The sequence below is a fragment of the Haliotis asinina genome, chromosome 4 (assembly GCF_037392515.1).
Source record: "Haliotis asinina isolate JCU_RB_2024 chromosome 4, JCU_Hal_asi_v2, whole genome shotgun sequence".
In the NCBI taxonomy this organism is placed as follows: domain Eukaryota; kingdom Metazoa; phylum Mollusca; class Gastropoda; order Lepetellida; family Haliotidae; genus Haliotis; species Haliotis asinina.
The window spans coordinates 12,988,510-13,008,855 of NC_090283.1; the positions used below are offsets into that span (position 1 = coordinate 12,988,510).

General features: G+C 40.8%; 1 protein-coding gene across 2 annotated transcripts in view; it reads left to right on the forward strand.

Annotated features, from left to right (window-relative positions):
• Nucleotides 1-17,453, forward strand: part of LOC137281296 (chitin synthase chs-2-like) — a 32,418-nt gene extending 14,965 nt beyond the window's left edge. For both annotated transcript variants that reach the window (XM_067812460.1, XM_067812461.1), the window contains exons 8-16: nucleotides 640-748; nucleotides 1,464-1,617; nucleotides 3,531-3,741; nucleotides 4,512-4,712; nucleotides 6,919-7,085; nucleotides 9,214-9,444; nucleotides 10,748-11,246; nucleotides 12,741-12,803; nucleotides 15,437-17,453. In XM_067812460.1, coding sequence (XP_067668561.1) covers nucleotides 640-748; nucleotides 1,464-1,617; nucleotides 3,531-3,741; nucleotides 4,512-4,712; nucleotides 6,919-7,085; nucleotides 9,214-9,444; nucleotides 10,748-11,246; nucleotides 12,741-12,803; nucleotides 15,437-16,560 — 2,759 coding nt within the window. In that variant the 3' untranslated portion in view covers nucleotides 16,561-17,453. The remainder of the gene's footprint in view (nucleotides 1-639; nucleotides 749-1,463; nucleotides 1,618-3,530; nucleotides 3,742-4,511; nucleotides 4,713-6,918; nucleotides 7,086-9,213; nucleotides 9,445-10,747; nucleotides 11,247-12,740; nucleotides 12,804-15,436) is intronic.
• The last annotated feature ends 2,893 nt before the right edge of the window (nucleotides 17,454-20,346 follow it).

Here is a 20,346-nt window from a genome sequence, read left to right on the forward strand (position 1 = left end):
AACCAGGGTAGCTACCATATCTACCAAAATTTACGTATGATATTTGCTATCACAGTTTGGGAAACACTCAAAACTATCTAGATATAAAGCTTTCCATTCTTTCGGACTGAAACAAATGGTTTGCTATGTGCCTGTAGATATATTTTCACATGACATGATTAAATACTAGTATCGAGGTAAAAAACACAGAAATAGGATCGAATTGGATCAGTCACTATACCATCCAAGCATCCGGAAAAAAAACCTACACTGCTGGGATATTTTGTTACTTTGTTATTTTGTTGTTTTTAAATAATGGCATATGATGGGTATCCAGCCTCCTGACTGTTTAGGTGAAGATATTCTCCTAATATGGACCGGACCCCAGTCCCTTTGTCCGTCACGGTCGAGGGAGCGGGTGCTGACCAATTTGCAGTTTGGTTTTACAGTTAGACCATTGGCGAGAAACATTATTCGCCCCGCATCAGTGCCCCTTTAACCACTGATCCATAGATACTTACAGATATAGATTATTAATATCAGCTTGGAGCGAGGCGTCTTCGAATTAGTTGTCCTATAAATAATATTTTTGAAATTTCCCTATACAAACATCAAAGATTTGATGGCAGATCTGTTGATTGTTAAGTTTGTCTGTTTCAGCTCACATCTTCTTCGACGACGCCTTTCAGCCTCACAAAGACGGCGATGTGGATTACGACGTCAACGACTGGGTGAAGCAACTTCTGCGGGTGATTAACGTCGCCTTACGGTACGTCATTGACGCTGGTCTGGACGAACGTCGGACTTCCTCTCTTTAAGTTGTTTGCTGTTTAACGTCGCACTCAGCAGTAATCCAGCTGTATGGCGGCGGTGTGTAAATAATCGAGTCTGGACCAGACAATCCAGTGATCAACAGCATGAGGATCCATCTATGCAAATCGGATACGATGACGTATCAATCAAATTAGCGAGTCTGACAACCGTATCATTTTAGTCTCTCCAAACGGAAAGCATGAGTTGCTGAAAATCAATTCTAACCTTGAGATTCATGAGTCCGTATGCACGCAGGTGTGTACTTGCTGCTCTGCGTCCGTATATGCGTGTGGTTTGCGAGGGTTGCTGCAAGTACTACTCAAGACGTATTACAGTGTTATTGTGTTAGCCTTAAGTGATATGGAAAGTTCTAGGGGGCCGACAAGACTGTTTCATCTAATGTCACTCTTCATGCAAGGCAACAACAATCGCCATCGGTTAGTGCTGCTCAGGGGATGAACCACCGGTATTCCGATCTTCGACTCTTTACACCATAGAGCAGTCCCAAAATTAAATGCTGGATTTTAGAAAAGGCGTTTTATGATCCAGCGTAGCGTAGTGGTTAAATGATGTCGACATTTGAAGCCCATTTCTGGTTATACGCCGTGATATTGCTTGAATATAACTAAACGCCGCGTAAAAACTAAGCTCACTCACTATGTTCTACACAGAGACGAATACAACACGCCACATACTATCCCCGCTCCAACACGTACTGAGACTCCTTATGGGGGCCGGCTGGTGTGGACACTTCAAGGGGGCAACACGCTGACGGTGCATCTGAAGGACAAGATGAAAATACGTCACCGAAAGAGATGGAGTCAGGTAGGGAGAGACCTTAGCACAGGTAGAAATGTCGTGACGCCAACGTATCGGTAGAGGTAGGACTGGAGAGGCAGACTTAGGAATGACTGGAAAGTAAGTAAAGAGATAGAAAGTTCGGGGACAGGAACGTCAAGGTATTCCCAGATATTCTGGTATTCCCAGAGTGAGGAAGCTCAGGGTCAGGGGCGTTGATGGTTTGGTAGGTGTGAGGTCAGATATGTCGCGATTTGGCAGACTTGGATCATCAGCATCGAGAGTGCGACGGAGGTAGAGGGGGAAATTCCAACAGTTAGACAGTTCAAGATCAGCATTGCCAGAGAGGTAGGGTCAGAGTTAGACAGTGTGGGGGTTAGAAGCGGGTGTAACAGACGTGGAGACAGACGTGTCGCGAGCTAGGCAGGGATCAGTTTAGACACGGCAGAGGGATTGTCAAAGTTGGCAAACAGCAGGAGACAGATGGGTCAAGGATTGGGCAGATGTAAATCAGGTAGGCCTATCAAGCGGGCGTTTTCAACACATTTCAGTCACAAGTATGTACTTGAAGGAACACGGATCATTTCAGGTGTTTGGTAAGCAAAATGAAAAGATGTCCGATCAGTCTCGATAATACAGCAGTTTATTCAGTGGGGGCAAAATATCGCGAATTTCACATCCACATCATTTGCACTAAGTAACTGAGTGTACCATGTTCCAACATATTCCAAAGTTACAGTTCCTGGTATCAGACATCCACTCCGATACTAAATACAAACGTCTGTGATGATTAAACAGATGTTTCTCATAATTAACTATCGCCTTTAGGAAAAATATAACCGAGAGTATCCTGAGTACTGGTTTTAATACACAGGTAAATTAAGTGTTGAACCTTTTCCTTTCACTTAATGTATTCTTCTACATGTGATTGTGATTTCGATAATGATTAAATGATAAGATGAGGAACCAATATGGCTCAATAAGAATAAATTAAGAGATCGGATAACCTTGGCCTTCCATTATGCATGTTATGTTGTGGAATATATTACAAATCACCTTGCAGTTGTGTAAAATATATAATGGATATACAATATAATAATTGATAATAATGGATATACAATATAATAATCCATACATAATGGATATACAATACAATAATCCACACATAATGGACATACAATACAATAGTCCAGACATAATGGATATACAATATAATAATCCATACAAAATGGATATACAATATAATAATCCATACATAATGGATATACAATATAATAATCCATACATAATGGATATACAATATAATAATCCATACATAACGGATATACAATATGATAATCCATATATAATGGATATGATCGGAAACAGAAACCAAAAACAAAAAGAAAGAAAATGACTACTGGTTGTGCTTACAGTGTCAACATGGATGTGCTTGAGGTATTGGTCTGTGTTTAAATATTTGATCTGTTTCTTTAAATATTTGAACATTTCTGGCTAAATTCCAGTGTCTTGTGAGGTTTAGATCTGGGTTAGGATTGATCTTCAGTAACCCATACTTTCGTAAGAGCGACTAGCGGGACACGTTGAAACGTGTCATCATAACTCAATTGCGTAGATCGATGCTCATGCTTTTAATCACTGGATTATCTGGACCAGACTCAAATATTTACAGACAACCACCGTATAGCTTGTATGTTGCTGAGTGCGGTGTTAAACCATAAACCAACCAGCCTACGAACATTAAAAACGTATTTGTATTTTTGTATAATTGTTGTTTAACGCCACAAGCAGCATTAGTGCAGCGATATCCAGTCAAAAAAATAGACTGATGCTCATGCTGTTAATCACTGGATTGTATGGATTGTATCATAATTATACTATTATCACTGTCAGCACAGATGAGAGGAACATGACTTCAACTCACCATGTCGTCCTTGCAGGTGATGTACCTATATTACTTCCTGGCCAATAGGCTCATGTCTGAGCAAATCGACATCAACCGGAAGCGCGTACGAGCCGATAACACGTTCCTATTGGCTCTTGATGGTGACGTCGATTTTCAACCCGAGGCTCTCCGAATGTTGGTGGACAGGATGAGGCGGGACCCGAACGTAGGAGCTGCGTGTGGAAGAATACATCCAATTGGCTCAGGTGGGGAGCAAAGACACGGGATAAAATTTGAATACCCATGACCAATAGAGACTTTTCATAAGATGTTTTAAATAAGGCTACATATCGCTCAGCATCTGTGTGCATGAGCTTTGAGCATTCACTTGGCGTATGGAAGCGCTACAGACGTGAATATTATTTATATCACTAAAGTGTTAATAATCGATCAGGATCAGTAAGCCTGAGCAACTATCTGAGATTGGTAGTTCGACCACCCGATCCCCATTTAGGCTGACTTTTACGACAGACATGCACACGTGATCCTCTAAACCGTAAACGCAACAAAACTGGACATTACGAGTATTAACAAGTAATTACATATACCCCTCTTGTACTTTTGTACATAGCTCGTGATATAGCTTACACAATGTCTGTTTACCCGGGAGTATCTGAAATGGTTTAATATGGGCGGGACTTAAAGGTATCGACGGGACCATCAGATCCAAACCCTAACAACGTCCTAAGGTAGTGGGACATATTATTTGGAATACGCTCTGCAAACTGTCCAAATGGAATGGTTCCGTTTGACATTCTGTAACTAACCAAACCAACAACCTTATGGATGCTTTTGTGGTTGGTTTATGTGTTGTTCAACGCCACACTCAGCAATGTTACTGCTATATGACGGTGGTCTGTAAATAGTCTATTCTGGACCAGACAATCCGGTGTTGTTGTGAAACGAATAATTCAAACAACACAAACCATCAATGACGAACCATCTTGCCAGTGTATATTACTGCGTTTCTTACCAGGTCCAATGGTGTGGTACCAGAAGTTTGAGTATGCTGTCAGTCATTGGCTGCAGAAAGCAACAGAGCATGTGATTGGCTGCGTCCTGTGCAGCCCCGGGTGTTTCAGCCTGTTCCGAGGCTCCGCCATGATGGACGACAACGTGATGAAACGCTACACGACAACGCCAACTGAGGCCAGACACTACGTGCAGTATGATCAAGGTAAGAAAGAGCGTGAGTGAGTGCGTGAGTGCGTGAGTGCGTGAGTTTAGTGTTACTCCGTTTTAGCTATATCTTCGAATCTTCGGCTTGACGAGCGAACACCTTTACCGCTAGTGTACCCCATCTTCGCCGCACTAAGGTAAATCATGAGCATATTAAATGTAGAATAATCAACGACAAAAATCAATCATAGGTTATAACCTGATCGATAACCTATCTGTTGTTTGTTGCTGTAGATACATAACGATCCGGGTTAGAACTGATCTTCCGTAACCCACGCTTGTCGTAAGCGGCGATTAACGGGATGGTCATGCTCGCTGACGTGGTTGACACGTTGTCGTGTCCCAATTGCGTAGATCGATGCTCATGCTGTTGATCACTGAATAGTCTGGTCCAGATTTGATTGCTCACAGTCCACCGCCATATCGCTGAGTGCGGTGTAAAACTTACTCATGCACTTATTGCCTCAGTTAGCAATACTAGGCCTTTATCGTGAAGGGTGTGTAAAGTGTCGACTTTGGACCAGACTAGACAAAAAATCGTTCTTTGTTATCACTGATGATCCATCCTCCTTTTGATGCACGTGGACACGTAATGAGGATGTACTGTCCTCGATATCAGACCAGTATCAGATATCAGACCCTTCAGAACTGACACCACTTTCACAAAAAAATGTTGAACAATCTTCCCTTCTTTTCTATATTATGCTGTTATCAGCACTTGTTTTGCAAGTGACATATACAATGGGGCATACATCATTAAGATATATAAATCATTCAGGAAGTGAACGATATTAAGTTGAAAGATCTAATACTTTTATCGCTGTATCTGTAATTCGTCGGAGGAACAAATAATTTTTGGGAGGTTTGGGAGAGAATTGAAAACAATAACCCTATTTTGATTTCTCTGATTGGAGAATGGAAACGTAAAACATAAACCATACCTCTGTTCAGGCAATATCCTCAACTTGATTCCACTACCACGATAACCAAGACTGAAAACAATATTACCTTCTTACTCCGGAGGAGAGACAACAACATTGTACCCAAAAGAATCTCATCATGCCTCTGAGGTCACAAAGTAAAGTTATTCGATGACACAAGGTGAAATTGCTGTCGGAATGTTTGGCGTACTCATGGGAATTTGCGAATTAACGGCGAAATTTACGGTCTCTCGGCGTTGTTCCTGCCAACCGGATCAAAACTTGGGTGTGAGAAGTAGTTGCCAAGATATCAGGTCTGATTATCGATAAACCAATGGGCGAATGGATTGTGAACCAAACGGGTCCTGACCGTTATTAATGGTCAGAACAATGTCGAAGTTCTAAATTTGTATATTATGTGAGAAAATTATGACGTTTCCTTTCACAAAAGTTAATATACAATAATATTATCGATAACACAGTGTGGATGTCCATAGTCATTAATAATCTATGCGACGATATGTAAGTTTAGCCAGCCCTATACTGAACCTGTAGTTGTGACTTGGTTGTGTGGCCACTTGTACAGTGTGTGAAATAGTTTCCAGATTTTCCAGTCGGGCTAGCTATGCCTGAAGTTACCAGCCCACAAAACTATTCACTAGTCCGAAATTTGATTGCAGACACGGGTTTCATCATTAGACTGCTAATATGATGACCCAGGCCACAATCTTGCATCATTTAAAATTGTGTAATTACTTAACAAGTCAGAGAGAGCGATATATTTACACAATGACTCCATGACAATCCACCAGGCATCGGGCCAGTGACTGTGGAAAATTACTGGCCCTACTGGAATTTTAATAAACACGGACTAGCGGGAAATAGTGGCTATTTCGCACTGCACCTGTATGTTCAGGTATAAACGGACACTGCAGGTGTCTGACAAAGGATCCAGTCTACAGGTATCAGAAGAAAGGGTGGATGAGTATAGTTTTACGCGTTTCCAGCAATGACGCCGGGAAAACCGGAAATGGACACATTGTTCCCACATGGAGAATCGAACCTGGATCTTCAGCGTGCCCAGCGAACGCCTTAACCACTAGCCTAACCTACCACCCCGTTATCAGATGAAACGCCTCATTAACAGACCTATGTGATGGTTGTAAAACGTCATGTTACTGATGTCATTAAATATTTGTCCAAACTTCCACGATCCTCAGCAGGTGTTGAATAACTGTTGAGACTTTAAATGATATTTACAACCCAAGTTTCTTTTACTTGAAGGCGAGGATCGATGGTTGTGCACACTGCTCCTACAGCAAGGCTACCGAGTCGAGTACTGCGCAGCTTCCGATTCATTTACATATGCACCAGAAGGATTTTACGAGTTCTTCAATCAGCGTCGTCGCTGGACTCCATCCACGATGGCGAACACGTTGGACCTTCTCCAGGTACTCTTGTAGACTCACAGTCCCTGAACACGACATGCGAAGTAACCACTGGTCCGCTGGCATGTGGCTAATAAAAGTCAAGTCGGGCCAGTAAAGCCCCACAGTCTTTGGCCTTACTGGCTGGTGAAATTTCATTGGGTCATTTTGAAAATATGTGATTCTCTCCGTTAAGTTATAAAACACTTTTAAATCATGCAATGGTATGGCCTGAAAACATGTTCATCATTTTGTCAGCTTAATGATGAAACCTGTGTCATACCGACAATATCTTATTCTCATCTAGTTTTGTAGCCTTCTGATTAGTTACTACGTTCAGATTTGGGTCTAGTGAATTATGTTCTGGGGTGGTAACATTCAGAGAGAGACTGGAAACTATTTCGCTCCCTGTCTGAAATGCATCATTTTCCTTCTACCAAATATTTCTGCAATACTAAAGCGCTGCTAAATGAAGCACGAGTCCCTCAGGTTCACCTTCATATTGGAGTTCCTTTTGAATTTATAAGGAACTATTTCCTCCTGTCAAATTATACGCCTTCAGAGAAGGGAGCAGGACAATTCCCACCCGGACAAAATCCACCCGGACAAATGCCACCTGGACAATTCCCACCTATGACAATTCCCGCCTAGGGCAATTCCCACCTAGGACAATTCCCACCCGGTTATTCTCACTTATAATCCCCACCTTATGTGTGTCACAAAATAGTGCTTCCTTACTTAAATGCTATCATTTGTTATGTGTTAAATAGGATCAGTAAAACTGATACTAAAGCATGTCAAGAAGAAGGTAGTTCATGTTTCTTTTATAGGGCACATATGTTTAAATGATTAAATGTTGAAACTGAACTATGTTCTTCATGTTACTCTTATTTTGGGGTGGGGATTGTCCTAGGTGGGAATTGTCCTAAATGGTAATTGTCCTAGGTGGGAATTGTCCTAGGTGGGAATTGCCCCACGTGGGAAATTTTCGGGTGGTAATTGTACGGGTGGGAATTGTCCGGGTGGGATTTGTCCGGGTGGGAATTGTCCTAGACCCTTCAGAGACTAGGCCTTAGCATATTGCTCGACGTGCCCCTGAGCTCACATACACAGAACAGTCTTGGCGGTACAATTACTGCAAATCCGGAAGACCGCCATTTTAGTCTTTGGCTTCATATACACTCAACATCCAGTAACACAAACGATTGTGGGATGAAATCATCATGACCTACCATCGAATCACTATTTACACGATTTATTTGTCCACGCTAAGCTTCTAACAACCCTATCCTTGACAAATCCAACTGGAACATGTCCTTTCCTATATTTGCCAAGGCTATGGGATATTACAACATTGGTTCTTGTGCATAAGAAAATGTTGTTAAAATATGAGACAGGGATTGAAAACAAAAACCTAAAAAGTACTTTTTCTTTGGGTAAGATTTTGTATGGTTTTGTCAATATTAAAAGGCACTTGTTTCCACTTGTTGCGAAGTTGCATATTCTCCTCAACGATGCCTATGTCTGTCACATGACACATTAAAAGTCGACACAAGTTTTACACGCTCACACATAAGTCATATGTATTCAGATAAGACCATATTGTTGTTTTCCTTCCCATCATTTCACCCAAAGATCCGAAAAAGCCGACCCATGAAGGTCCGGGGTAGAATAGTCCTTCAGCAACCCATGTTTGCTATAAAAGGTGACTAACGGGATCGGGCGGTCAGCCTCACTGACTTGGTTGACACGTGTCATCGGTTCCTAGTTGTGCAGATCGATCCTCATGCTTTTGATCACTGGATTGTCTGGTCTAGACTCGATTATTTACAGACCGCCGCCACATGGCTGGAATATTGATGAGTGCGGGGTAAAACTAAACTCACTCACTTACTCCGAAAAAGCCGAATTTTGATAGGACGTGTTTGTGTCAACGAAAAGCATATGCACGATACTGTGGATATTTCAGTTAACAGTGGTTATGTCGAATACATCGGAAACACAACCTGTAGTTAAAACAACCTGTAATTTAAATATCTTCACTGAAATATACCAACCGGCAAATAAAAATACCATCCATCAGCTAGCCCTAAATATATTAAATGTACAGCTTTCAGAGTCACTAACACCGTGAAATTATGCTGTATTTTAGGACTGGAAGAGTGTCACTAGGAAGAATGCAGATATCTCCTGCCTGTACATCATCTACCAGATGGCACTGATGGCATCCTCCATCATAACTCCAGGAACCATATTCCTCCTCATCGTTGGAGCCATTAATGTTGCCTTCCCTGAAATGCCTTTATTTGGTGCACTCATCCTCAACCTCGTACCAGTAGCTGTCTTCGTTCTTCTCTGCTTCGTGGCCAAAACCAACATACAGGTAAGTCTGCATAAACAAATAAATATTTCACGGGCACATTTGTTTCAAAAGTGACGAGGGCAGTAGGACTTTGCTTTAAAGTTTTGGTAGAAAAAAAAACCGTGTTGAAGAAGGAACACATTTTCATTTTTTTCTCCCAGAAATACAATTTGGGAAGTTTAGCTGGTGTTAATGAGTAGTAGATTCATTCACACTCGTTCTTTCAGACAATCCTTCTCATTGTGGACAAATGGATGATCGGGACGCGGCCACGTCAAAACTACTATTTTTAAATGGCAATAAAAAATGTAACGCGCACAAACATAAGTGACGCGCCGATGCCCGAAAAACATTTCGCTTTCGTATTTGGCCTAAATGTGTCAGGACAGGCCTATGTGAGGCCTATATCAATTACGTGTATGAAGATTTAATTTAGACCTGATTAATATACAATACGTGCATGACGTGCGTTGGAGGCCTGACTCATTTAGAATACGTGGTTTAACCCGCAAGCTTCTGGGACTTCAGTTCTGACCCACAACGAGGCACGCGTGACACAAGTAACCAGCAGCAAATGGGTATCCGGTGGGATAAACAACGTGGCAGCTTGGGTTATCCAGGGCAGTGCCCCGTGAAGGTCCCGGGGTAGAATACGCCTTCAGCAACCCATTAGGCGACTAACGGGATCGGGTGGTCAGACTCGCTGACTTGGTTTGCACATGTCTTTGGTTCCCAAATGCGCAGATCGATGCTCATGTTGCTGGTCACTGGATTGTCTGGTCCAGACTCGATTATTTACAGACCGCCGCCATATAGCTGGAATATTGTTGAGTGCGGCGTAAAACTAAACTCACTCACTCACTCACTATCCAGGGTAGTAATAATCAGATAGTAACCCTTTGATCATGTCCCTCCTTTGTGTGGAATTCAGCCCATTACATATGCTCCTTATTAATACGTACATGGGGATGCATTTCCGACCTGAATACTACAAAATACATACATGGGGACGTATTTGAGGTTTGAATCATATATAATACGTGTACGTGTATTTTATATGCAAGACCTCCAACGAATAAAGGATCGACGTCCTTGCTGCAGCTCACATCTATTTGTATAACTTAAAGGGTAAATATTCCTCTGGGCATTCAGTTTTATATATACATACAATCCTGACGTTATCAAGCAGGTTTCAGGATAAAGGTGTTGGCATCTGAAATAAGAAGCGGCATCAAGCCAGACATACGTAATAGTTTCAGTTTTATCAAAATTAATATATCTCCTGTTGAACAATATTAATAACAAAGCGTACGTCATCTTTCAGCTTGCTTATGCCGCGATCATATCCATCGTCTACAGTCTGGTGATGATGCTGGTGATAGTAGGGCTGATTCAACAGGCCGCAACATTCGGATTCTGTTCCACTGCAACCATTTTCCTTGTGATCGTCACTGGGATCTTCTTCGTAGCCGCCATCTTGCATCCTCAAGAGTTAACGTGCATTATCCACGGCTTCCTGTATTTCCTGGCCCTCCCAGCCATGTCAATGATCCTCATGATCTACTCTCTTGGCAACCTCCACGTAGTCTCATGGGGAACTCGCGAGACTAAGCAAGCAGCGCCTCCTCCAGGTCAACAGCCGGAGAAGAAGATGAATGCATTACAGAAGATGTGGACTCGGATCACGGGGTCGGATGAAGGAGGAGCGTGGGACGCATTGTGCAGATGTGTCTGTTGCTCCTCCACCGCCAGCAAGGACCAGCTGGACCAGGTGATGAAGAGGTTGGAGAAAATCGAAGCTGCAGTGGTGGAACAACCCAAAAGTGTGTACCATATACAGTAATGATTTACATATGACTGAGAAGTTATATATATATGTTGGGTACATGATAGTTTGCCTTTTTCAGTTTATATAATGAACATAAGGGGACACTCTTTCTGAGACAAATTGTGTCACTCAATGAGAGAATGAAAGAAAATATCTCTGCTGCCCGAGCTTAGTCTGTCGTACAGACCCTGAAGTATATATATCCAGGAAAGCCCACGCAAGTCTAGAAAATGTAGCAAGTCTACATTTCCATAGCTTCTGAAAATGAAAAATGTCTCAGGGCTCCATTTCATTATATTATGTTTTTTTCACTATGAACGTTTTTTCAGTAAAATATGTTCATTTCAGAGACTAGCTGTTAGTCTAGCCCGAGCTGTGATCTTGTAGACACTCGAGCCTCAGTATGTCTCTGCCAGTTCAAACACAGGCAAACTGTAGCGCAGCATAGAGAATATGACAAGTCTTTTTATATGCGAGCGAAGCGAACAAAGGTTGGCAACGTACTTTCCTGGCTTCGTATCGAAAACTAGTTTTCATGTCAAAATAAAATATCGCCACCATCAAAAGCACATTTCCATTTCCTCCCTTGGCTGTGCTCTCGCATTTCTACCCCATTTTACTCACGTGAAACATGTTTTATTCAACATTTTAAGCGCCACTCGTGGTATTCAGATCGTTCTTCGCCACCATTACACCACCAACTTCCGGTTGAACGGACTGACAAAACAAGAATATGCAGAAATTAGAAAGAAATACCACATGCCTAATTTTATCATGAACCTGTTGGAGTTTATTTGTCTTATCTGTCGTCGCCATTAGTAGCATTTTCGTAACATTTATTCTCCATAAAAGACTTCTGGCGCAATGGTCGAATGAAGCAAGGGAGGTAACTGTAAGTATTCCATATTGAATAATACCCCCTGTTCCTTCACTCCGTTGAACCGGAAGCTGGAAGGGGGTATGGAGGAAGGAGAACGGTCAGATATACCACGAGTTGCGCTTAAAAGTTTGAATGAAAAATATTTCACGTGACTAATTGTCCAACATGGGGTTCGAAATGTAAGAGCACAACCCAGTGAAGAAATGGGTGTATACTTTTGATGGTGGCGATATTTTATTTTGACAGAAGCGAGGAAAGTACGTTGCCAACCTTTGCTCGCTTCGCAAAAGTCTGGCTGTGGTTCAAACACCAGGAAACCCACTTGTTCAACATAGTCTTTGACAAAGTGCCTTTGAGCAGTAGGTGCAATAGAAATATTAATTATATTTATCATAAAAAAACCACCCGTATACTCACGTGATAATCCGTTGAACTCTGCTGGACCCGAAAGACAATTATGGACGAAGACACTCAATTGTTTTGATCTCATTAGACTTACATACTAATACTATAATTTGAAGCTGACATTTCCATAGGCCCGGTCATATATATCAACTCTTTTTTATCTTTTGCATACAACTGAAGACTACCGTGTCTTTTGTTACGCAGGTCCCCAGAGAAGTGATTCCAATGCCAGACAATTGCGACAGCGAAGACAAATATCTTTACCAGGTAGGTTCTCAGGAATCACAAAATGCTATGGTTCATAACTCAGAAACACTAGTGTTCAATTCGTTTTGCATTAAGGGAGACAGTATCGTACTAGTGCCAAGCATACAGACTTCAGCAATTACAAAATTTGCACATTCGGTCATTTCATTTGATCGCAATGACTTCACTTAGTTTCAATCTGGATAAAGGCGAGAAGGCAGGTGAATGTTGTTGATTCGGCAGGAGGTGTATCTCAGAACTTATACTGAAGCTTATATACGAACGCCAAGTAATCGACTGCCTTAAAAGTCTAACTAAATGTCAAGTGGAAATACTGTATAGGAAAATAGAACAGTTTCATAAAATTGACGTTCACTTCTCATTTGAGAAAAAACAACATGGAATCAAACACATACGATGATTTACAACCAACTATGTATATCGAGACTGCCAGCACAAAGTGAAAGAAGTACTAGAAGCAATAGCAATTTTGACGCAGTTAGACAAGAGTGCAAAGGCTAAACGTGACATCTAGAAAAAGATATTGGTGTATCAGAAAAATATCACGGATACATTGGGGAGATTACGAAAAAGTATCTGAGAGATATGTTCCATTTAACAGCATCGCATGGTTCTTTTGCATGTTCGTGATGCCCAGCTTCCACCTTTGGTAAACAGGCTGAAATTGTAGAGTTATGTTTCAACTGGACTAAAGAGTAAATGCAATCGCGGATAAAAATCAACGTTCATTTCGCAGTTTATCTGCAAAGCAAGGGTCCTTCCTTTAGTCATTGACTTGTATGTCAAGTAAGTTAATACATTTTGCAAGGAAAAGTTGATTACAATACGTTGCATGACATGAGTAGTATGTAGTATAAGCATGGGACTTTCAGTATAGATTTATAAACAGTGCCGATTGTGCTAGAAAAGTGCTGGTGCAAATGAAGATAACTGAAACTAACATTTGTTCTTTGTTGTCAGTCAGAACCAGAAAGTGTCCTACGTGTATTCATTTAATATAATCTTGTACAGGAATTTGGCGAAAAGGTTGAAAACTTTATTGATCCTGCACATTGTAATGTTCCCATTTCTGATCAAGACATTCTCTTTTGCAACAGTTCTGTTTGTCTGATGGCAACATACATCATCCTGCTCGCCAAAATATATTCATATGAAACAGAATGGACTATCCATTGGTTGTCTTGTTAATATCGTCAAGGATTGTGTAAAGTAGAAAGAATTATGGCTTGTAAGTACAATGTTAGGGCTAAATTTCATCCATTGAAACGTTTGAATATACTATCGATATGTTCATTTACATGACTTGTCCATCATTTTATGAGCGCTTCATTTTGTTTGGACAGTCAAATGTACACTGAAGTGAACCGAGTAAAAAAAAATGACAAAAAGGTGGCATGACTAGTACGATGCGTTTAATCTGACTGGCCAATAAGAGAGGCATTGTAGAGATAGCTCCTAATAGTCACCGGTGGTACTTCGATGGAGACATGAACTTGTAAAATAACTCAGTAAGGATCTCTCCTTACTCTCGACCCGTGAAGGTCCCGGGGTAGAATAGGCCTTCAGCAACCCATGCTTGCCATAAAAGGCTATGCGAAGAGGCGACTAACGGGATCGGGTGGTCAGGCTCGCTGACTTGTTTGACACGTCATCGGTTCCCAATTGCGCAGATCGATGCTCATGTTGATCACTGGATTGTCTGGTCCAGGCTCGAATACTGACAGGCCGCCGCCATTTAGTTGGAATATTGCTGAGTGCGGCGTAAACCAAACTCACCCACTCACTCACTCACTCTCCTGCCTTGGGAGATGTGCCATTAGGGCCTTGTGAGTCATATTAAGGATGCTTCCATGGGCATGCTGCTAAGAAACAAATGGCAACTCAGAGAACAAATATGAACCAAAGTGAATTTGTAACTGAGATAACGTATGAGTATTATTCTCTTCAAGAAAGTAGGGGATACTGAACTTCCAATCTGGATAGGAAGTGTAAACGTTAACAAACGTTTCAAGGACAGACATCATATGAACGCACCACCATTTACCTCTATTACCAACACTAAACACAACGCATGATATGCACGTACTCAAAGCAGTAGCCCCACACACGTGCATGTGGTTCCATTCAGTTTGACGTTTTTCAAGAAGGTCGATCAATCACTTAAAATATTAGTTTTGACACTCTTGAATCACATATTTGTTAGTGTTTGTTTCTAGTCGTTTGTTTTAAAATGAAAATCGCATACATGCAAATTACATGCCATACACCAATCATCTGTCAAGAGCGAATGCATTCTAAATAACTTTGACTGTAAGGAAGTGTAAATTGTGATGCACTCACAAAACATTCTATAATATCATATCAACATTGATTGACTCCGATAAATCTCCCAAATATTTTTAATCGAAAATAAAAAAATGGAGATCCCCTGCTAGTTTTGAAGAGTATTATAATACTAGTGCGAGTTGTCCATGTATGCTTGAGTTGATTCCACAGTATGTTTGATTGTACAGTATGTATTACTACATTGATGACATCGTAGCTACTTCCACTTGCCTGTATCACATTTTGGCATACAGGCTTGTTGGATTAGTTGACTAAATTTGACATTTTGAACATATTTAATATCTCAGGCGAAGTCATCCAAGAGCAGGTCGATAAAAATGGCCCCTTCGACAGTGACCCCTACTGGATCCTGGATCCTGACCTCGGTGAAGGGCAATTCAAGGATCTCGATGGGTCAGAGGTGACGTTTTGGAAAGAGCTGATTGAGCGATATCTGTTGCCTTTGGAAGAGAATAAAGAACAACAAGAAAAGATAAAGAATGATTTGCTGGAACTACGGAACAAAACGTGTCTCTTTTTCTTTCTTATCAATGGTCTTTTTATTATATTAATCTTCACACTGCAAATGGTATCAGATTATACACCGAACCTGAAGATCCATTTACCATGTCCAGATCCCACATTCCAAGGTGATCAGTTTGAACCAATTTCAATCACCTTCATGCTTGTGTTTGGTGTGTTGTTGGTCATCCAGTTCCTGTCCATGTTTGTCCATCGCTTGTCCACATTCCTCCATATCACGTCCATCACAGACGTCCGGGACATAGGGAAGACACTGAGAAAGACCAAAGAGAAACTAGCGTCTGACAAGGAGGTGAAGGGTGAGGAGTATGTTGAACTTACAAAGGATCTCCAGCGATACCATGAAGATGAACTAGAGATCGAGGAAACTTCCGACCCGTTTGAGAATAGCCAGAAAGTGAAGTGGGCCAGAATACAGAGTAGAAGACACATACGACAGCAGGCAGAGGCAGATACACCAACGACCTTTGATGAAAGGTTCGTTGGAAATCTTGCCAGGCTTGCACAAGATGTTGAACAGTCCGGAGACTCCTTCCCAAACGACAGGGAGAAAACCATTCACCGCTATAGGAAAAAGTCGGTTAAGACGTTAAAGAGTCTAAATGAATCTAGTCCCCATTTCACTAAATCTCTCGTCCGGAAAGCAACGCTCATGGCAAAGAGAATGAAGGAGGAACGACAGCAGGCTGACCAGAGCGTGCCTGATGCACCAGCCAGGAAACGAGCACCTGCTGAAAGGGTCAGAGACAAACACAGGAGGAGACAGGATCAGTCAAAGACGGCGGCTGATACAGAAGATGTGGAACTGTATGAAAACTTTAAAGGGCTTAAAGGGAAGGATGAGATAGAAGTGGACAGCATCGGAAATGCAGGACATACCGAGATGTGAGATGTATTTTTCATATGAGAAGTATAATGATACAAACAGTTGAAACACATCAGCTTTCAGTAGAAAAAACCTGTGAAACGTGCCATGATTTGTTTCTTAAATTGTTTCCCTAGTGTTATCTGAAAATATTACATTTGATGTATATGCATAGAGAAGCGAAGGTTCTCCTTGTTGAACTCCATCTATTTTAATCACAGTTGTGACATCATAACCACTTTTCGTATTGACTATGACGTTTAAAAATTAGTCAATTGATTAGGACCCATCTGAGGGTTTCCATAGATGCTAAATGTGCCGGAGTTATGTGTTATATAGATATGATAATGGATTTGCCCTTACTTGTTGAACAGTCCTTGAATGCATAGAAAAATCTACTATGAGCAGCAAAAGGAACGCAAGTCTAGCTTGTCTGTCACTTTGCCGTGAACGTTCCATCAACATAAACGTTTACTTTTATGAGATTTCATTTTTTTTTCGAAACTTGCGTTTCATTTACTATTCAGCATATAGTGTGCATTGCCAATAACGCAGCAAATATGTAAGACAAATGGTACATTTCTAATGACAGACACTATAAATGAATCATGTTTAAGGTCTCAAATTCAAAGGCATTCATGGAAGTGTTTGCAAAGGCAAATAGCATCTTCAATACCATTTTTAAAACTTTAACAAGCAAAAGAACACTTGGTCCTCGCATGTCAAATGCTATGTTGTAATTTAATCATTAATTATGTAAATGCTTTGACTCATGATTGCTGAGTGCGGCGTAAAACTAAACTCACTCACTTACTTTGACTCATGGATGACATCTCTTCCGTTGGCATATACCTGTGTACAATATTGTATATCTGTTATTCTGTACAGTTTCTATGTTAATAAATGTACCCTTCGTACATCGTGATATTTGGGTTGTACACACAAGTAATGAGTCGGTATGGTAGCCCAGTAAGAGTCCGCTCTTCACGATGAAGCCCGAGGTTTGAATGCCCACACAAGTACACTCTGTGAAGCCCCTTTCTAGTGTGCCCAGCAGTTTGTATGATAATAAATATGCACTTTATACAACGTGAAGTTTGAACTGAACTACCATCACACTTCAATAGACCTGTATTCAGGGAGGGATATACAACAAAAGATAATATATTTATACTGTATAGCCCAATACAATGATACCTCATCTCAAAAGGTGGAACGTTCTACGCACTATTTGTTGACTTTGCAAAGGTTTTTGATTCTGTGCAACGCGATAAACTTTGGGGGCTTCTGCAATCGCACGGTCTTAGTAGTAAAATGAATAAACTGTTCAAGAGTATATACAAAAATGTTAAATATGTGTAAGGAATAAGCATGAATTATGCGTTCTTTCATTGGTGAACTAGGGGTTAGACAAGGTTGTTTTTTAAGCTCTTTCCTTTTTAGGCTTTCCATTAATGAACTAGCAGTACAAATATGTGAGGCATGTACGAATGGGATCCAGCTACAACCAGATATAACACAACTAATTCTGCTACTCTTTGCCGATGATATTGTATTATTCTCTAGTACTGTTAACGGTTTACAGAAACAAATAGACGATTAGACAATTTTTCTGACCAAGATAAATTGTATGTAAACAGAGACAAAATCAAACACCAAACTGCCAGCGTTTATAAGTACCTGTATTTCTCTAATAGCCTTTTCTGGTCTATACACACAAAACAAGCGTCGGTACAAGTTTTGAAAATCTTAATCGGTGTTTGTGAAAATATGCGATCATTGGGCAAAATGTCCTTTAACACGTTCTTTAAAATATTCGATATGAAGATAAGTGCAATAGTCCTATATGGCTCTGAAATATGGGGATTACAACAATATGCCAGTATTGAAAGAGTCCATTTATATGCATGCAAAAAAATCCTTGGGGTAAAACCGAACACGTGTAATATGATGCTCTCTGGAGAATTGGGTAGATCCCCTATGTTTATATACTCTTCCATCAAAGCAATGAAGTACTGGGTAAGATTTTTGCATTTGCCATGCCATAGGTTTCCGAAAAAATGTTATGATATGATGAAATTGTATGACAAAAATGGGAAAAGAAATGGGGTGGCTGATACCAGAGAGCTGCTGTACTAAACTGGCTAGGGTTATGTGTGGTGTGATTACAGCGTTCAGTTGTACACAAACTTTATCATACCATTTACACAAAGAATGAAAGATGTGTATTTCCAATTTTGCTCGGAATCGCTACTTCTATCCACAAAATGCTTATACTATAGTCAATGGAAATCGGATATACGTTTTGAAGACTAATTAGCAAAAATAGACGCTGCTCTTCTCATGAATTATTTATTGAAACCGGCAGGTATACAGGTACACAAAGAGAAAAAGGAGTATGTCATTTATGTAATATGAATGCAGTTGAAGATGAACTACGTTTCCTTGTAATCTGTCCTGCTTATAGGACTCTACGAACAATCTACCTAAAACCAAACTTTAATAAGCACCCAAGTGTTAGAGCATTAATTTCACTATTAACAGATACTACCACATCACTATTACAGAATCTGGCAATGTACATCTACTTCGCTATGACACTAAGAAAACGTATTGTTACAGAGAACTTATAAATGACTTCTGTCTACTCATGTAAACTCTAAATGTACTACAGGCCTGCGACCTTTTAAGTACTGAAATAAAGATTGACTGATTGATAAATTAATAAATTACTAAATATACACTTTATAAAATGCGATGCTTGAGCTGAACTACCATCACACTTCAATAGACCTGTATTGCATTCATTGTGATTACAACCTAATCTGTAGAAAGCATCACAACTGACCTAAAGGGCTTGTGTTATCTCAGGTTTTTACACCGTCAGAGGGTAAAAGTGGTGGCGAGACAACATACACTGAACTAGATTTTAAACCAACTGTGCTGTTCTATTCTCTATTAGATCCCCTTTTTTATGAGGTTGTGAAACATTTCGGTAATTGTACACATACGTGCTGGGTCGGTGTGGTAGCCTAGTGACTGGAGAGTCCACTCTTCACCTGAAGTCCGATTTTCGAATGCCCACGCAGGTACAATCTGTGAATCCCCTTTCTGGTGTCCCACCATAATATCACCATACCTAATCGCCAGCACAAAAAGTCAGCCATCTAGCCCCCCCCTACTTCCAACAGTGAATGAGCGGGTTAGGTGAATGCCTGTGTGTGCTGGTCACAAGCTGCCTGAATCTGAAGGTATCGATTCGAATCCGGGACCCATCCCAAACCAAAATACTAGAATCTGTAAATTACTGAGAATCTGTAATCCTAAAGTTTACAGTTCTTACATCTGACCGCTTCGACATTGCATCGTGTATTCATTAATTAAGAACGAAAACCGACTATTTATGCAAGAGAGATGGAGTTCCCAAAAGACAAAATAGACTAGAATTAGTAATGATTAGTTATATCATGTACATTCAGAAAACGAGCTGGCATAAAAAATGTTCAGTTTGACGTTACTGCTGGAGAACACTTGGCAGAGTGTTATTAACACCTGAATGAAGTTCCTGTGCTTGACTACAATTCCTCCTTCCGCAGCCCCGCCTCCCTACACACACGCACACACACACACACACACACACACGCACTCACACACATACACACACAAACACACACATACACACACACACGCGCGCGCGCGCACGCACACACACATACACACACAAACACACACGCACTCACACAGACACTCACACACACAGATACACACAAACACAAACACACACACACAAATAAAAATACAGATACAAAA